The 20,168-nt window shown below is 40.9% G+C and overlaps 1 protein-coding gene across 1 annotated transcript in view; it reads right to left on the bottom strand.

Moving 5' to 3' along the window:
- The window catches only part of LOC145406333 (alpha-(1,3)-fucosyltransferase C-like), a 250,582-nt gene extending 232,655 nt beyond the window's left edge, over positions 1 to 17,927 (bottom strand). The window contains exon 1 of the mRNA XM_080277497.1: positions 17,826 to 17,927. Within this exon, the coding sequence (XP_080133623.1) occupies positions 17,826 to 17,927 (102 nt within the window). The remainder of the gene's footprint in view (positions 1 to 17,825) is intronic.
- Between the last annotated feature and the right edge of the window lie 2,241 nt (positions 17,928 to 20,168).

The raw sequence follows: 20,168 nt of genomic DNA, 5'->3' as shown, positions 1-20,168 counted from the left end.
ACATTCCAGTCATGAGCGCTACCAGATGCCCGTGTAGCACGAGGGAAGGCATGGAGAGGCGGCATCATGGACCAAACTTCGTCCGAGCATTTGCCAAAAAAATATCTGTAAAATAATGCAAGGGAGGCAACATTCCTTCTTACTTGCAGGGGAGGTAGTTTATATGTAATGACAGTGTTGTTAATGATTCTAACACCTTTGTTATGAATTGTGTCTAATTGTCTTAATGCAACCTCTCCACAACCATTCCACAAGGGTGAGCAATATTCAAGCTGAGAGCGCACATGACTCTTATAAATTATAGCTAACTGCTCATCGGCGAAGAAGTTACGGACTCTCTACAATAATCCAAGTTTCTTTGAGGCGGTTTTACCAAGTGATCTGACATGAGAGGTCCAGTTGAGGGCATTGTTAAGTGAGACACCAAGAATTTCAATACTTTTGGAGATGGGAATATTAGTAGCACTGAAGGTAATGTACGAATCTGGCAATATCTCTCTATTAGTAAACTGTATATAGTTAGTTTTACTAGCATTAAAAGAGACAAGGTTGTTTTGTTACCATTCACTGATCGTAGATAGATCTTGATTTATGGAGATGACTGTACTGAGTTGAGAGGTAGAGATATTAGATTTTGTAAATGGGTGTCTGAGTGTGAATGAACTATGTAGTGTTGAGTCATCTGCATACGAGTGAATGGGATTGTGGGTGACAGATAAGAGATCGTTAATATGAATCATATACTTTTACTCTTATTTTCCTGTCATTATGATATGAAATCGAAGGAACAAAAGACGTTAGTCCCCAGCAAGGGAGTTTGGACAGCAGGGAACGGTGCCATACTCTGTCGAAAGCTTTAGAGATATCAAGAGCTACTGCATGAGTTTCTCCAAAAAGATCAATTGATTGATGGATGATATGAGTTAAGAGACTGAGTATGTCAATGGTGGATCTTTCGTGGCGAAAACCATATTGTCTATCACTAATTAAGTTGTTGGACTTATTAATTATAGTTTCAAATACCTTACCAAGAGAAGATGTGACAGCTATTCGGAGGGGTCAAACGAACTTCCTTTCCTCGGAATTGGTTGGAGACTGGCTTCTTTCCATGAATTTGGGAATAAAGAAGTACGTATCCATAGTCTGAATAATTTAGCTAGGACTGAGGCAAGTTCAGGGGAACACTGTTTCAAAACAATTGGCAGAATTCCATCTGGGCCTGGAGCTTTGTTGGTAGGTAATTGTCTAGGATGGATTTTATGTATCTTGTCTGTATTTTAAGTGGGGCAATTTCTGGAGAATCAAGTTCCAGTACTGGGACATTCTGGCTGGTATCGTCTATGGTAGAGTTTCTGGCAAAGATACTGGCAAAGATATCTGCTTTCCCACGCGGGTCATTTGTAATGTTGCTATCTGAAGATTTTAGTGGGGGAATGGAAGATGACTTGTTAAAGTTATTATTGAAAGTATTAAGATTTGACCAGAATATTCTATTGTCATTAGGGTTGTTAAGTAGTTTTGATGCTTGCTTTTGAAGAAAGTTTGATTTAGATAGATTTAATACAGGTTTTGCATGATTTCTAGTAATTTTAAATTGGGAGAGTGATTCAGATGTTTTTGATTTTAAGTAAGAGTTATATGCTAATGACTTTTGGGCTGTTGCTCTGGCACAGTTGCCATCAAACCATTTTGGAAAGTTCGATCTTATAGTGAACTGTTGACTTGGTATGAATAAGTCCATACCAGCTAGTATTAAGTCACAAATGTGGGACTGGGTAGAATTGGGATCACTAGAGAAGAAAGACTGCCATGGAATGTCAGCAAGATAATTTCTAATATCTATATATCTATATATATCTATATCTATCTATCTATATCTATCTATCTATCTATCTATCTATCTATATATATATATATATATATATATATATATATATATATATATATATATATATATATATATATATATATATATATATCTATATATATATATCAGGACTCCATATTATAAATACAATTCATAATAGAAAACATGATAGACAGATAGAAAGATAGATAGACTGAGCACCAGGCAAGCCTGGGAACGGGATATGAGCTTGCAACTCTAAGTGAAGGAATGTTGACAATACACTGGAAGCATCAAGTCAGGGGATGAGATAGGTAGTGTGTCAGCGAGACAGGCACACGAACAACGCATCGTGACCATACACACATATACACACATACTCACACACAGGCTTCTAGAACATTTCAACAACAGTGTAACACACGTGACACGACCCCTGCTAAAATGAGAATGTAGGTTTTTCAGGTCAGAAGGAGACAGACCATAGAAATGGAAGGTAGTAGGGAGAAGGAGGCTAAGATGAGGGGTCCAACTAGACTTACTAAGTATATTGTCTCTGTATTATATGCTGCTCAACTTAAGACTTTCTCTGAAGATAATAAATCAAGATCAACTCCCTATATTCATCTTTAACCCCTCCTGCTCTTCAATTATCAAAATAACAATAAAAACTCAAGACTCACCTATTACAAGAATTAAGAGTTACACATATCTAAATTAAGGCTACAAAGCTTTTAACATTAAATGGTGGCAGTCTACGAGCCTACGAGTCTACGAGCTTACGAGTCTACAAGCATACGAGCCTACGAGTCTATGAGTCTACGTGCCTATGAGTCTACGAGTCTACGAGCATACAGTGGCAACGACGAATTACAAATAACAAGTCTACAAAACAACTCTATAATTTTCACACAACTTCAAGCAGCAGCAAGAAGAATAAAAAACAAGGCAAGTATAGGAAAAGAAAGACCAGAGCAACAAGCACAAAGACCCCAACACTCTCTCCCACCTACCTCAATTGCTGACACAGAGGTCACAGGACACCTTGCCAGTAGTTTAGCAAAATATTAACACAAATAATCTTGCAATTTCTATGACAAACCAACGAACTACAACCATCTACAATCAACTACAAGTAACAACTCTATGAGTCGTCTGTATAATCTTTTACACGCACCTACAAGTAGCGACAGTCTTCATCCCACAACGAGTAAAACACAAGAGAAAAGGACTGAGAATACATTGAGAAAGAAAAACAAAACAAACAAATGAAGAGTGAGACACGACTCACAACTCACAACCATCTGACCTCACCCTCCTCTTTCTCCTACCTCCACCCAACCTCCACCGCTGACGCAGGAGTGCGAGGTCAAGACGACAAAGCAAATACCATCCCCATATTCACAACTCATCTTACTCACTCATCTTCACTGAAGTTACTCATCGCTACTCATTTACTCACCACAGCTACCAGTGTGGGAAGTCGACGTCACCATACGTGTTTGTTGACATGATGCCACGCCTGTCAACGTGTGTCTGACACCCCACAACACGTCAATCAACTCGAGAAGAACAACGCTATCACCACGTGCAACAACACTCACACCTTTCCCACCACGGTAAAAATTAGTGAGTTACATAGTTACTTCATTTATACAATACACAGTAATAGACACAGTGATAGACAACACATTTTGCACAAACATATAAAACGTGCTGTATAGTTACAACTTACGTACACATACGTCAATTATCTGCATAACTCAAACACTAAATAATCACCAACAATAAATATTCTACACTGTATATATTTATTCATTTATTATAGCAGTTATTTAATACCAACGAGTGTTACCATTTATACCTACATAAAATACATGTTTCATAAATACAGCTATACATTATTACATCTACAAAGTAATAAAGAAAATATACCATCACAGTTACTCAGTGAGTGATTAAAATAACTGTATTAAACATTTATTAATTAAAGCTACCTAGTGGAAACAGAGAAATTATGTTACAAGGAAAACCAGAAGAAAAAAAAATGGTCAACACAAATGACGTTAGCAAGAATGAATATCTTCAACAAAATCGTGAAGACAAAGATTTCCACACAGTGCTGACACATATATTGCCCACGATAGGTACAAGTGAACAAAATGTCAGTGTATATAGTTAATACTGTATATAGTGTATATATATTTTTTATATAAAATAAAAAAAAATATGGGGCTATATAATATCACTTTCAGTAATATCTGTGCAATATAAACTAAACCTTAAAAAAAAGACAAATTGTTGTCTCCACAAGCTAGTGGCATGGCATATCATCACTATCATCGACCGCAGCATGACCGGATTAGCGATGTCAGGACTGCAAGTGTTACATTTATGTAACGACAAACGATTGCATTATGTTACATTTGCTACAATTATGTAACTACAAACAATATGTAACAATTATGTAACGACAAACGATTGCATTATGTTACACTTGCTACAAATATGAAACTTTTTTTTTTTTATGCGAGGAAGAAGGAACCAAAGGCCATGAGCCCGCAGTTACAGATCCCTCCAAGAGAAAAACAAAATACAATAGAGAGCCAAATTCAAGATCCGATCATTTTGAGATGCCTGGACACACTGCGTTTGAAAGACTGGAGATCATAGACAGCAGGAAATACAGACAGATGGAGACAGTTCCAGAGCTGACCTGTTGCATAAATGAAAGACTGGGAGTAACGGTTAACTCTTGCATTAGAGAGTTGGACAGAAAAGGGATGAGAGTTTGCTGCCAGACGGGTGCTACGCGCCCGTCGTAGAGGTGGAGGAATGCAAGCAGACAGTTCAGAGGAGCAGTGACCATTAAAGTAGCGATAGAAAAGAGATAAAGATGCAACAGTGCGGCGAAGAGACAGAGGTTGAAGGGAGTCAGTAACAGGAGGAGAGTTAATGAGACGAAAAGCCTTTGACTCCACCCTATTGAGAAGAGCTGTATGTGGGGAGCCTCCCCACACATGAGAGTTGTACTCCACACAGGGGCGGATAAAACCCCTGTATAGAGTCAACAATTGTGCAGGGGTAAAGAAAGAGTGGAGTCTCCTTAGCACACCCAATCTCTTGGAAGCAGATTTTACAAGAGATGTAATATGATCTTTCCAAGATAAGTCCCGAGTAAATGAAACCCCAAGCATGTTCAAGGATGATGCAGGATTAAGTTGAATATTATTAAACATTAGTGGGTATACCTGTGGAAGATTTTGTCGGGTTGATAGGTGTAAGAACTGAGTCTTAGATGCATTAAAAACAACCATATTATTTTTACCCCAGTCAGAGATACTAGCCAAGTCAGACATTAGGTGTGCCATAGCCTCATCCCTTGTTTGTTGAAGTAACTGTTGAGATGGGCGTTGCGGGAACCGAATGGAAAGGTGAAGGGTGGAGTCATCAGCGTATGAGTGGATAGGGTTAGATGTACAGCTTAGAAGATCATTGATGAATAAAAGGAAGAGAGTAGGTGATAGGACACAGCCCTGAGGAACACAACTGTTGATAGATCTAGGAGAAAAACGATGGCCGTCTACAACAGCGGCTATAGAACGACCAGAAAGGAAGCTAGCGATGAAGGCACAGATAGAAGGATAGAAACCGTAGGAGGGCAATTTGGAAATTAAAGATTTATGCCAGACTCGATCGAAAGCCTTTGAGATGTCAAGTGCAATGGCAAAGCTTTCGCCAAAGTCCCGAAAGGAGGATGACCAGGAGTCTGAAAGGTAGGTGAGAAGATCGCCAATGGAGCGTCCCTGACGGAACCTGTACTGACGATCGGAAAGAAGGTTGTGATAGGAAAGATGCCTTAAAATTTTTCTATTGAGAATTGACTCGAAGACTATTAAAATACAGGACGTTAAAGCAATTGGACGATAGTTGGAGGGTTGGGAGTGGTCATCCTTCTTTGGAACTGGCTGAATGAGAGCAAACTTCCATCAAAAAGGAAAGGTACAAGTTGACGGACAAAGGCGAAAGAGTTTGCCTAGGCAGGGTGTAAGCACAGAAGCACAGTTCTTGAGAACAACAGGAGGGACCCCATCAGGCCCATATGCCTTGTTAGCACTGAGGCCAGTAATGGCAGAAAATACATCAACTGAAGAAATTTTAATGTCAGCCATGAGGAAGTCAGAGGGGGGAAGAGATGGAGGAACAGCACCGGAATCGTCTAAGGTGGAATTGGAGGAGAAAGTCTGTGCGAAGAGATCTGCTTTATCAGTAGAAGAAATAGCAACAGAACCATCAGAGTAGAAAAGAGGAGGGAAGGATGATGAGGTAAAGTTGTTAGAAAGTTTTTTGGCAAGGTGCCAGAAGGAGCGGGAAGAATTCGAGTTGGAGAGTTGAGAGCATTTAGTATGGATGAAATTATTTTTAGTAGAGCGAAGAACAGACTTAGCACGATTCCGGGCAGAAACGTAAAGATGATGTGATTCAGGGGTGGGTTGGCTCCAGTACCTTTTGTAGGCCCTCTCCTTGTTGCAGACAGCATTAGAACAAATGTGATTAAACCAAGGCTTTCTTGCGTTAGTCAAAGGATATGAGAAAGGAATGTATGCTTTCATGCCCGAGAGAATAACCTCCTTAATGCGCAAGGCACACTCAGATGGCTCCCGGCCATGGAAGCAATAATCATTCCAGGGAAAATCAAAGAAGTACTGCCTGAGGGCCTCCCAGTCCGTGGCTCCAAAATGCCACAAACGACGTTTCCCTGGAGGGTCCACAGGCCGTACCGGAGTGATAGGACAGATTAAGGTAATAAGGTTGTGATCGGAGGAGCCCAACGGAGAGAAAAGATTAACAGAGTAAGCAGAAGGATTAGTTGTGAGGAAGAGGTCAAGTATGTTGGGGCTTTCTCCAAGGCGGTCAGGGATACGGGTAGGGTGCTGTGCAAGCTGCTCTAGGTCATTAAGGATAGAAAAGATGTAGGCTTGTTCACCAGGTGATTCCGTGAAAGGAGAGGAGAGCCAAAGGTGATGGTGAACATTGAAATCTCCTAGAATGGAGATTTCAGAGAAAGGAGAAATGGATAGAATGTGTTCCATCGTAGAAGTAAGATAGTCAATGAATTTTTGATAGTCAGTAGAATTAGGGGATAAGTAAACAGCACAGATATATTTAGTCAGAGAATGACAGGAAAGCCGAAGCCAGAGTGTAGAGAATTCAGAAGAATCGAGTTCAGGAACATGAGAGCAAGACAAGTTGTTGCGTATATATACACAACAGCCACCTTTGACTTTGAAATGAGTATAGAGAAAGTAGGAGGATACAGAAAAGGGTTTGCTGTGAGTTGCCTCAGACAGCTGAGTCTCCGTTAGAAAAAGGTGAGGTTTAGAGGAGGAGAGGTGGTGCTCATCAGAGCGAAAGTTAGAGGAAAGGCCGCGAATGTTGCAGAAATGAAGAAGAAGAGAGTCAGACAGTGGTTCCAGGCACCTCGAGTCATCACCGGGAGAGGGGCGGATGGTGGGGGCATTTATGGTCTCCCCCCTGGGGACTCCGAGGCTTGGTGAAGAGACGCCGTTTTAAATGAATTTTGAATAGGAAGTGTAGTGTGTACTGTGCATGTAGTTTGGTGTAGATAATTAGAGAAATTTGTACTGGAGAGCATGCTGGCCTACTCTCTGTGTAACTGAGACACTGAAAAAGTTCAGCAAAGGGGGATGGTCAGGAACTAGTCCTGAGGGCTGATGAAACGGGAGCTCCAGCACTCCCTGTCATCAGCTTTCCATCCACCTCGGGAGTACTGTGCTGCTCGACTGGTGCTACAGTCTACTCCACCCGAAACAAACAATATGTAACAATTATGTAACAGTTGCATTAACAAGATGTAACTTTTATGTAACTTTAACTACAATTATAAGGCCAACACAATTATGTAACAGTTGCACTAACAAAATGTAACTACAGTTATAAGGCCAACACGTACATGTAACAGTTGCATTAACTAAATGTAACTACAGTTATAAGGCCAACACAATTATGTAACAGTTGCATTAACAAAATGTAATTACAATTATAAGGCCAACACAGTTATGCATTACTCCAGTATTATGTAACAATTCATACAATATTAACATAAATATTATATGTGGTAACCATAGGGGTATTTGCCTTCTTAGTGTGACTGGTAAAATATATGGTAGAATACTCATTGATAGGGTTAGGCATATGACAGAGGAGCTAGTTGGAGAAGAACAAGGGGGATTTAGGAAGGGAAAAGGGTGTGTAGATCAGATATTTGTTCTAAGATGTTTAGTGGAGAAGTATCTAGAGAAGGGAAGGAAAGTGTATGCTGCCTTCATGGACTTGGAGAAAGCTTATGACAGAATAGATAGGCAAGGTATGTGGAAGGTATTAAGAATATATGGAGTGGACGGGAAATTGTTGAGTGCTGTGAAGAGTATGTACGAGGGAGCTAGGGCTACGTTGCGGGTGGATGGTGAGCTGAGTGAGTTCTTTGATCTCAATGTGGGACTGAAACAGGGGTGTGTGTGATGTCTCCATGGCTGTTTAATATATATATGGATGGGGTTGTAAAGGAGGTGCAAGGTAGGGCAGTGGATGTGGGGGTGGCCCTAATGAATGAGGGTGAGATTTGGAAGCTTCCTGTGTTGCTGTTTGCTGATGATACAGTATTGTTGAGTGAAGATGAATGGGAGTTGCAAGGTTTGGTGAATGAATTTGGGACAGTGTGTAGGAGAAGGAAGCTGAAAGTTAATGTAAACAAAAGTAAAGTTATGGTGTTTGAGAGGAATGAAGTCACAGAGTGTGCAGTGAGATTGGATGGTGAGGATATGGAGAATGTGAGTGCATTCAAGTACTTGGGTAGTGTGATGAGTAAGGATGGAACTTTGGGGGATGAAGTACGTGAAAGGGTACAGCAGGGAAGAAAGGTTGTTGGTACACTGAAAGCAGTGATGAGAAATAGGGAGGTGAGTATGGAAGTTAAGAAGTCACTGCATGATGGTATTGTGATCCCTACCCTGACGTATGGAAGCGAGGCGTGGACCTTGCAAGAGAGGAACAAGTCAAGAGTGAGAGCAGTGGAAATGAGTTACTTGAGAGGAGCATGTGGAGTGACGTGGAGGGACAGGTTGACGAATGAAGTAGTGAAGGAACGTTGTGGGGTAGATGTGGATGTGGTTGAAAAGATTAGGAGAAATACACTGAGGTGGTTTGGACATGTGGAGAGAATGGAGAATGAAAGACTGACTAAGAGGGTGTATGTAGGTGAGGTGGAGGGAGGGAGAGGGAGAGGTAGACCGAAGATGAGGTGGAGGGATGGAGTTGAGAGGTATATGAGGGAGGGGGGGGTGAGTTGGGAGAGGGGAGTCAAATGGTGGGTGACAGAGTGACTTGGAGGCTTTTTGTCTGCGGCCACCCTTTGCGGGATTAGGGCGTCGGGCTATAGATAGATAGATAGATAGATAGATTATGTATTAACAGGTCAGCATATGTCAATGATGATTGCTTTCGGAGGACCTGCAGCTATGTAACCGAGCAATGTCAGGACTCCATATTATAAATACAATTCATTATAGAAAACATGATAGATAGATAGATAGATAGATAGACAGAGCACCAGGCAAGCCTGGGAATGGGATATGAGCTTGCAACTCTAAGTGAAGGAATGTTGACAATACACCGGAAGCAGCAAGTCAGGGGATGAGATAGGCAGTGTGTCAGCGAGATAGGCACACAAACAACGCATCGTGACCATACACACACATACTCACACACAGGCTTCTAAAACATTTCAACAACAGTGTAACACACGTGACACGACCCCTGCTACACCAGAATTTAGGAAGCAGAGCTCAGAAGGATGTGAGCCTTAGAATCGACAGGTAGTAGGGAGAAGGAGGCTAGCAACATGAGAGAGAGAGAGAGAGAGAGAGAGAGAGAGAGGAAGTGAGTGAGTGAGACAGAGAGGTTAGCTCGCGGGACTCTATACTTCACTCGTGTGTGAGAGACATTGTTAATATTTCCAAGACAAATAAAGATAGTCCCATACTAATCTTTACCTCTCCAGTCATTGCATGACAAAAAGGGAACAAAGATTATCTACTTACAAAACTACTCATGTATAACAACCGCTCGTCTACGAGTCTAATATATGTATAACTGATCTACAAAACTTCACTACAAGCACCTACAAAATTACTGTAAGATATATATATATATATATATATATATATATATATATATATATATATATATATATATATATATATATATATTTATATATAAATATATATATATATATATATATATATATATATATATATATATATATATATATATATTTATATATAAATATATATATATATATATATATATATATATATATATATATATATATATATATATATATATATATATATATATATATATATTTATATATAAATATAAATATATATATATATATATATATATATATATATATATATATATATTTATTTATTTATATATATATATATATATATATATATATATATATATATATATATATATATATATTTATATATAAATATATATATATATATATATATATATATATATATATATATTTATATATAAATATATATATATATATATATATATTTATATATTTATATATAAATATATATATATATATATATATATATATATATATATATACCCTCTCACGCACAGTAAGTTTTGGTAAGTTTTCCGGTGCACGATTTTTTCTACGAGGCCGTCTGGCCCGGCTGCCCATGCGCGGCAAATAACAAGTATTCTCGCCTTATTTTCGCCACCCAAACATCAATATACTGCTATGAAACCTGTATCAACTTATTCGTCGATGTTTGTTCTAGTTGATAAGCACCACAAAAAGACAGGAAAACATGCATAAAACAACATTAGGCGGCTGTGAATAAACAATTCTCTACATCAATTTTACTTCCCAATATCACCATTCGAATGCATTCCATCATACAGGAAAATGTTATTTTAAGTTTTGATAGAGAATTTCATCAGCTTTCTAAAGAGACAAATCCGGTTGTGATACGATTTGTAGTTTTCGAGAAAATAGCCAAGAACTGAAAGCCATTTTTGAAAAAAATTCAATGATCTCTCATTCAGAAAGTTTCTCGCACACCTTATGTTTTTATTGCATAATATTATGCAGAATTTCACGAGCTTTCTAATGAGCAAAGATGGTTTCGAATACGCTTCATAGTTTTTGAGTAAATCGCAGAAAACGACTGGGAACTCATTTCTGTGAGTCACTTTCGTGATGAACGCACAGCATGCGCAATATTCCCGCCTACATAACAACGAATTTTTATCATAGACATTACATTGTTATGTCTTGTACATACGTAAACTTTACTGCTCTTTATCATGGTTCTTACAGGAAATCGATATGTTCAATAGTTTTCGAGTAACTGGCTGACCAAGTAAGATTATTCCTCGGAGCACTGTCGACTTTTACCTCAAGCGAGAAAAAAAAAAACATAGTCTGTTCCCCCATCTTATCCTACAAAAAATTGCTCCCAAAGGCTTATATTTTGCAAATGAACATATGTAGAATTTACTGCTCTTTATCATGGTTCTAACGGGAAATCAATACATCCAATAGTTTTGGAGTCATTGGACAACAAACGTAGAATACTCCTCCTCACGCGCACACGAGATATAAAACATTCTTTCCCTGTCTCACCCATGGTTACATATTTTCGCTCGTTACGTTTTATTATTTTAGTTTTTTACTCAAAGTATACACGTAAAATATCTTAAGGTTTTTGATAGTGCTCTCAGAAACTCGACAAGACCACTAGTCTTTTTGCTAGGTTCTGATACCGAAGCTGAACTTTCGTCCATCTCATATGTGTGTATGTAAAAAATATTACTTATTTGTGTAAAAAATATTGAACTATAGAAATAGGTCAGTATACAAATCAGTAAAATTCAGATAACTCACTTCCTCCAGAGGTGTTGAGATGCTGGCAGTAGCTTGAAGATGAGGAGTTAAGTAGTGTGTGTGTGTGTGTGTGTGTGTGTGTGTGTGTGTGTGTGTGTGTGTGTGGCTGTGGCGTATTTCCTTCTTTCCTTGCGATACATTCGCCTAAAACACATGCGATGCACACAATAGATTTCTCCACGAACATTTGCTGCACAACATACGTATGTATATGTGGCTGTGGCATATTTCTTGTCTCTGACACTTGCCCTATGTATTAGCTAAGTCAGTCAGTACATGAAATATTTCTCTATGAACACTCGTTGCACTATTTTATATGTATATTTCGCACTAAACCATATGCAATATAAAACACTATCACATGATTCCATTTCAACCTCCTCTATTATTCCCGACTCTATGGTGTACGTGACCGGCTGTTTCCTTAGCGACTGTTGCGTATCTCTATGGCGCGCATAATGCCTGCTATGGTAGGTCACTTATTTCACCAATCCAGGCACTATATGTTTCACAAATATAAACATTGGCTTCACTATATAAAGGTGAAATACTCACACCATTTACCGGCAGGGTAAAGCAGAGTGGAAACCCCGTTATAACAAACCACACTCCTCTCTGTAGGGTTAACGGCTGATAACGGGCCCCAATGATTTACAGACAATATATCTATGTTCCATAGACACAGTCACTTCACATTATAGTAAAAAACATTGTACAATCACAATATTTCAATAATGGCTTCTGCCTTGGGTGGGAGGGGAAAAATGGTGGGTTTAAAGGGACGTTGACAGCTGCGCTACTCTCCTGCCCGGTTGGTCATGAGATACTGAGATATTTCTGCTACGCATTGTCTCATCAGAGCAGTCACAGTGGTGCCAAATGCTTACCTCGGAAAAGAGATGCACACACTAGAACGCACCAAAATTTGAAGCAAATCAGCCGAAAACTTTTTTTTTATGGGCGTTTTTTCTGCTTAGAAATTCGATTCGCATGACTGTGCTTCTTTGTAACAAACCACATGGAACGCGAATCGCATAAATGTGCCTGAGAAGGGGAAGAGGGAGGGGGAGGCCGAGGATGAGATGAAGGGATGGGGTGGAGAGGTATATGAGAGGGGGGTGTGAGTTGGGAGCAGGGCAGTGAAATGGCGGGGGACAGGGCGACTTGGAGGCGATTTGTTTGTGGCCACCCCAAACGGGATTGAGGCATCTGGCAATATATATATATATATATATATATATATATATATATATATATATATATATATATATATGTGAGAGAGAGACAGACAGACAGAGAGAGAAAAAACTGTTTTTTATCCGATTTTGACCAAATCTGGTGGACGGACTGAGCGTTTCTCTATATTTGAGAGCGAAGGTCAATGGTTTAGATGATATGGTAATGTTCACTCAAACAATTTGATTATATTTTGTTTAAAGTTTATGAACGAGTTGAAGATCAGACAAAGATGGAAACGTGCGATTTTGAGAACAAGGGGTCAGAAAGTAAAGAATACTTGGCAAAGTCAACTCAAACCATTCTGAACCATATTGGACAAAGCTTGGCAGAAGAGTTCAGGGTTAGCCAACAATGAAATATATTTTGTTTAGAAATCAGTTGGTCAAACGTCCAAGTAGCTGGTCTGAGTCAAATGTTTTTTCTCTTAGACCTACTGTAAGACGAAGGTATTGTCTTGTCATATTTTATACATCAGCTTAAGGTCATTGCCGGATACACCACATTAGGATCATCTCCACATCCACTTTTCCCCATGGATCATTTTTCATCTCTTTGACCCATTTTCTTCCATGAACCTATTATTTCCCTTGGATGCATTATCTCCCATCGACCCACGTCTCTCAGGAACCTGTTTTCCCTAGGGACCGAATTTCCATCGTAGTCGTAATTTCCTTATAGACTGATTTTCCCACTGTGAACCTACATTCTCCGATGGCCGTATTCATTTATTAATTTATTTGTTTTATCCCATAGACCTACTTTATCTCACGGACCTCTTTCCAATATGGACCTCATTCCTATGCATGACCCCATGTACCCGATATCTTTTCATGCATCTATTTTGTACATAAACGTGCTTTTCCACCATGAACCAATTGTCTTTTCATGGGGACACACCAAACCCCAACATGGGCCTGTTTTCTCACAAGGACCTATTTTCTCACATATCCCTACTTCTTCCATGGCACTTTTTTATCCATTGGGGCTATATTTCCACTTGGCCCCACATCCCCAAAGGACATATCCCATATGAACTGAATTTTTCATCTAAACCTATTCCAACAATGTAACTATTTAGCCCATCGTTTTGGGACCTGTTTTCACCCAACCACACTCTAAGCCAGCCACTTAACTACCCATTCATCCAGTGTAGTAAGCCCGTCTCCTAACTTGACTTTCAGAGCCACACATTCACCGAAAAAGCCCACCCACTCACTCCACTCACCACATCTGTTCACCCACAAACCCTCTAAGACAGTGGTATACTGTATACTGGGGTTCGCAAACCCACAGGGGTTCCCAGGAGGGTTTCCAGGTAATATTTTGATGTGTTAAAATCGAGAGAGAGAGAGAGAGAGAGAGAGAGAGAGAGAGAGAGAGAGCAAGTATTGGGAAGATCCTGTTATCAAGAGAGAGAGAGAGAGAGAGAGAGAGAGAGAGAGAGAGAGAGAGAGAGAGAGAGACGACACTAAAATATCATAACACACTACACAATAGCTAGTGACATATATGCTGTTAATATGTAATATAGAGGTTTAATGAAAAGCATGCCTAAGCTCGAGAGAGCTGTAGGAACAGCAGTGGAGATTCTAGCTGGGAAATTTCGCACACAGCACATCTGACGTCATGCGAAACCTTACCACACACCTAATGGAAATCACCACAGATTCATACGCATGCCCACACATATGACCCAACTAGTCATACATAGGGGAAATTGGAGAGACAGGGCAGATGGGGTTGGGTCGCGATAGGAAACAGGAGAGACACGGTGGAAAGGCAGGAGTAGAGGGCACGGCGTTAGCTAGCATAAGCCGGCCTCACCTTTGTACTGCTCTTGTCAAGATAACTCCCTCTTGAGAATATCAATGCAATCAAACCCCAGACTCATCTTTATCTATTTCCTGCCACCGACGACAAGACCAACTTGAAAATTCTCTTTTCTTACATCACTATAATCTAAAATTCTTGGAAACGCCTCGGTTATGACTACGAGAGAAGTATTGGGAAGATCCAGTTATCGAGAGAGAGAGAGAGAGAGAGAGAGAGAGAGAGAGGTCATAATCAGAGGAATTGTAACTAAAATATACAATTACCAGGAAAAAAAAAAGTGGAGCCAGTATGGTAACTACAGAGGGCCTTTTCACTGAACTAAACAATATATGAATGACAGAACAGTATTTTATATGAATTGATTTTATTTGACTATCACTCCTTGGTCTTTCCTTCTTTGGCCTACAGAACCAACATTACAGAACAGGGGATGTTGACAAGAAAAACTTGTGAAATATGCAAATTATGTTTTGACAACATTCATCGCATTAAATCATCACATACGGTCCTCATTTCTTTTTTGCTGTTCCATTCATAAAGCTTACCCACCCACTAAGCCAAACCGTCGACACCCTAATCCCACCCATCCCACTCATGTGCCCAGCCCATCTGATCACTTCACCACGCCCATCAACTTAGCCAGATTACCCACACTGAGCACCACACCCATCCACCCACCATGCCTACCACTGCTGTCCATGCACCTGCCCACCCACTCCATCTGTCTACCCACCCACTCCGCCCACCACATGTCAACCTACCCTGCCCACTAACTTACTAACCCCCTTCATTTACCTGTCTATCAGTCCATCCACCTGGCAACCATGCTAGGATCACCACAGGATGATTTGCAACTTTACACACACACACACACACACACACACACACACACACACACACACACACACACACACACACACACACACACAAGCATGTACAGGGCGATAGCAGCTTTCATTATTTAGACAGGCACTTCACATCTCTATGGGGCCACTCAGCACTTGCTGAAATGAGAGCTGTTTCTGGACTGAACTTCACACTGTCCGAAAGTAACAATTTATGAGTTGATGCACGGAGAAAAACAAGCCTTCACGTGCCCTCAGTGTGAGGAAAGGCAAAGTAGGGTGGGAAAATTCGAGGCATGGCCTAGAAAGGCATGGTAGGTTAACCCGTCGAGTGACGGGGCCATACATGTACAGCAGTGTCTATGTCCACAAACAGTGACGGAGCCGTACATGTACTATCTACATTTACAACAAGGCATAAACACACAAGTTTTCAAATTTGGCGGGAGATGACTGGTAGGGACACAGATGCACCCCCCAGCATCTGTACCCACACTACGAGTCACCCAGGCCGCTCCTGTGGCATACGGGAGGCCCACTCCTCAGTCCTACTTTGTCACTGCTTGTGTGAACATCATGTCACACCACAGTCTATCACAGCCTGAGTTGACACCCTTTTGTCCATCCCTCCTAATGGCGAAAACGATTCACCCACTGACGACGATGTGGCTGATAAAGACTACATTCAACAAGATGTTGAAACAAGCAGTGACGAAGAAATACCATTGCCAAGAAAGGCTAGGTATATGGTGTATAGGCTAGCCAGCTCCCAACCTAGTGCGCCACGAGACAAACCACCACCACCACCACCACGCCACTTCGCCACTTGGATGATTCATCTAGTAATGAAGGAGCAGTGGGAAGCACCTCCAAGCTGCCTAAATGGGTGGGCTCAACTACAAAAAGGAGTGAGGAAGGCAGCCAAAGGAAGAAGTACAGGACGATTACTTTTTCGTTTTATTCACCTGAGTCAGATGGCGCGAGAGCCTGGTCACCACACCACACAACATTGCCCCAGCCAGGCACCTCCGCCACCCTGCCACCACATGCTGTCTTGCCTCTGCTTCACAGCTCTGCCTCACTTCTGCCTCCCTGTCTTTCCTCTCCACAGCCTCAAATGGTGGGGAAAGGGGGAAGAAAAGCAGAGGTCGTGGAAGCAGTGTGGCTGCAAGGCCTCCACCCCAACCTACTCCCCAGCGTCCTCCCCATCAACTTCCTTCCCAACTTCCTCCGCATCCTGACAATAGTGACGGTGCCACAAGTGGTGATGAAGGAGGCATGGAAGGAAGTGAAGTGACCTAGGAGAGGGATGATGGGAGGATTTTTTCCCCCCATCATTCATCCCTTCACTGCCGGGGATAGGGCTGGCTGTACTGTCCCTGACCTCACTCCAGCCTCAAGAAGGATTGATTTTTTCAAGAATTTCTTCTCAAGGGAATTTGTCTTGAAAATAATTCTCTTGACCAATGCCTATGCCTCCTTCTGCCATGGGGGAGGAACATAAACACCCCACAGCCGCCTCTTCAACACTGACGTCTCTTTGGATGAGATGTACCTGTTCCTGGCCCTGGTTCTTCTGATGGGGCTAATCAAGAAGAGCAGACTGCCTCTTATTAGATTATTGACTCCATGATGGTGACGCCCTTCTTCAGGAGAGTTATGGGCAGGAACAGGTTCCAGTATATCCTGAGCCGCCTGCATTTCTTTGATGCTTTCTACCCGGCGAACGTCAACAACTTGGACAAGATGCAAGGGATTCGGTTGGTTTTCGTTCACCTGAAGGAGAGATTCTCTACCTCTTTGTATCCACACTGAGACCTTGTCATAGACGAGAGTCTCGTGCTGTGGAGAGGAAATACTTCCTTCAGGCAATACATCACCAGCAAGAGGCATCGTTTTGGCTTCAAAAACTTCGTTGTGTGACTGCAAGGCTGGATATGTGCAGGACATATTCCTGTACACTGGTTTACAAACAGAGATTGTGGAGAACAGGACTCTTAGACTTTCAGAGGCTGTGGTGAAGACGATGATGGAGAAGTATCTTCATTGTGGGCAAGTACTGTACCTGGATAACTGGTACACCAGCCCCCTTCTCACTCGGTTCCTGCACCTGCAGGAGACGGGAGTGTGTGGTACCATCAAGGAGAACAGGCGACATATGGTGCATGTGGGCTGGAAGTTGGCGAAAAGGAGATGGTGTTTTATAAGGTCAATAACATCCTCGCCATAGCCTGGCACCACAACCGAGAAGTCAACCTTCTCTCTACAGTGCACCGCCCTCTGATGCACCGCACCAGGTCAACTGACTACAGGAGTGAGAGTCACGTGCTAGTGTGGAAGCCTGAAGCCGTCATAGAATACAACGTCAATATGAGGCTAGTCGACCAGTCATACGCCATGATATCTAGTGCTGACTGTGCCAGGCCCATGATGAAATGGTACAAGAAGTTGTTCTTACATCTTCTTGATATCATACTCGTGAATGCCCACATCCTTCACGCCAATACAACAGGAACATTCATAAGAGAAATACGCAGGGAGCTCATCAGCACCAATGGGCATGATCGTGTGGCCTCTTGTCAACCCCATGGCAGTGACATCCCCCTGCGACTCACCAGCCGTCACTTCCTTAGCATGGTCCCTGCCACAGAGAGGCACAGGAATATGTAATGGTGTTGTCATGTGTGCCAACACACCACCATTAGTCCCTGTACACAGCAGAAGGCTTCACGCTACCATTGCGTTAAGTGTGATGTGGGTCTGTGCATTGTTCCCTGCTTTGAGAATTAACACACCTTCCTCTGCTATAACTGTACAAAAGAAGAGTGCAACACAAGACGCAAGTGAAATGTATATATTTGTAAATAATATGTAATGATAATTATCTCATAAGTAAGTGTAATATGATAAGAAATTAGTGTTAGTGATATTATAACAGTAAGTGAAGTAAAATAAGTTACATAGATATGTGTGTGTGTGTGTGCACGAGAAAATATACTAAGTGAAATGACATGGCACGAGAATTTTGCTGCGCGAGAAAAGAGAATGAAAGTGCGTTGAATGTGCGAGGAAAAACACCAAGAATGCAGAGAATTATAAGTTATGAGGATAACAAATATTCAGTACTGTATAATATGTGTGGGCACAGACTTTCTACCTCAGAAACATAGAATAAAAACTATTACGAGAAATTTGTGGGCAATCCAACTCACTCACTCGCTTGTCATAATGCGCCAAAGTACATAACTATGCATAAGGACACTTCCTATGTCATCTATATACCCAACAAGAGTGTCGTTGACTCGGATAGCATAGTTACCGATGAGGAAAATGCAGAGTTTCTGACTCCTCTCACTTTGTGGCGGTGGCGGGCGGTGAAGTCTACGGGCGTTACTCCGAAGTTTTCAGCCGCCTGCTCAGGGAGAATCGACCTCAAAATCTACCTAAATGGCCGCTGTGAGTAGTTTTATGTATGTTCTCCATGCTTTCTCATCATTTCTAACCTGTCTAGCAAAAACAAAAAAAAGATCGAAAATTGGCCGGCATGACGGCTCCATGAGGGTCCAAAGGCTGCCAGCACACGACAGGTTAATATTTAAACAATTAAACTGGACTAATTTCTGTGTGTCAAACAGCTCTGCTAGATGTACGGTACTATGAGTGTTATGTATATCTGTGCATGAAGTACTGTTTCAAAGCAAATTCAGTTTATTTTATGCAACTGCCGAGAATCTCGAGAAGTATTCCTACAACACTAAAGTACGAGTATTTGAAAAATCGCTCCTTCATAAAATCGGCGGGTATTCCAGTACATTTAAAAAGCCACATAAATGTAATACAGGCATGTAAGTTTGATGCTGAAATGCGTGATTCTTTGCATGTCGAAATTTTCAGAGGGCAATAAACCACTTCTTTTTGGGATAGTGTACAGACAGCCCAAGTTAGATGAGGGGTAGGTTAAATTACTGTACGATGAAATCATTTAGCCATGAAAAAAAAAGGACATTATTTTTGTGAATTTCAACGATCCCAAGATAGACTGGAAAAAATCGTTTACCAACAAAGCAGGGAACAGGATTTTTCAGCTGATAGACAATGAATTTTTAAGTCAGTTAGTGAATACACCAATGCACTGTTATAAAATACTTAACCTTGTTCTAGCAATAAACAATGATATAACACATTTGTGAGATACTGAGGAAATTTTAGCATAGGAGGTCATAATACCATAAGACTTGAAAATAACACCAACTGTAAGATCAATATAAATACCCACATATCCTCCTAGTTCATAGCTTTAAAAACAATAATTTTGATAAGAAAAGCATAACTGCCAACACTGACTGGATTAAGTTATTGCAGGTGGATAAGGCCGACTGAAAACAAAAAATCATGAAGTACCCGAAGA

The sequence above is a fragment of the Coenobita brevimanus genome, chromosome 8, assembly GCF_032717465.1.
Source record: "Coenobita brevimanus isolate Jiangsu-jjx chromosome 8, ASM3271746v2, whole genome shotgun sequence".
NCBI classification, from domain to species: domain Eukaryota; kingdom Metazoa; phylum Arthropoda; class Malacostraca; order Decapoda; family Coenobitidae; genus Coenobita; species Coenobita brevimanus.
The sequence above is the reverse complement of the archived record's forward strand: the minus strand, read 5'-3'. Positions and strand labels throughout refer to the sequence as shown.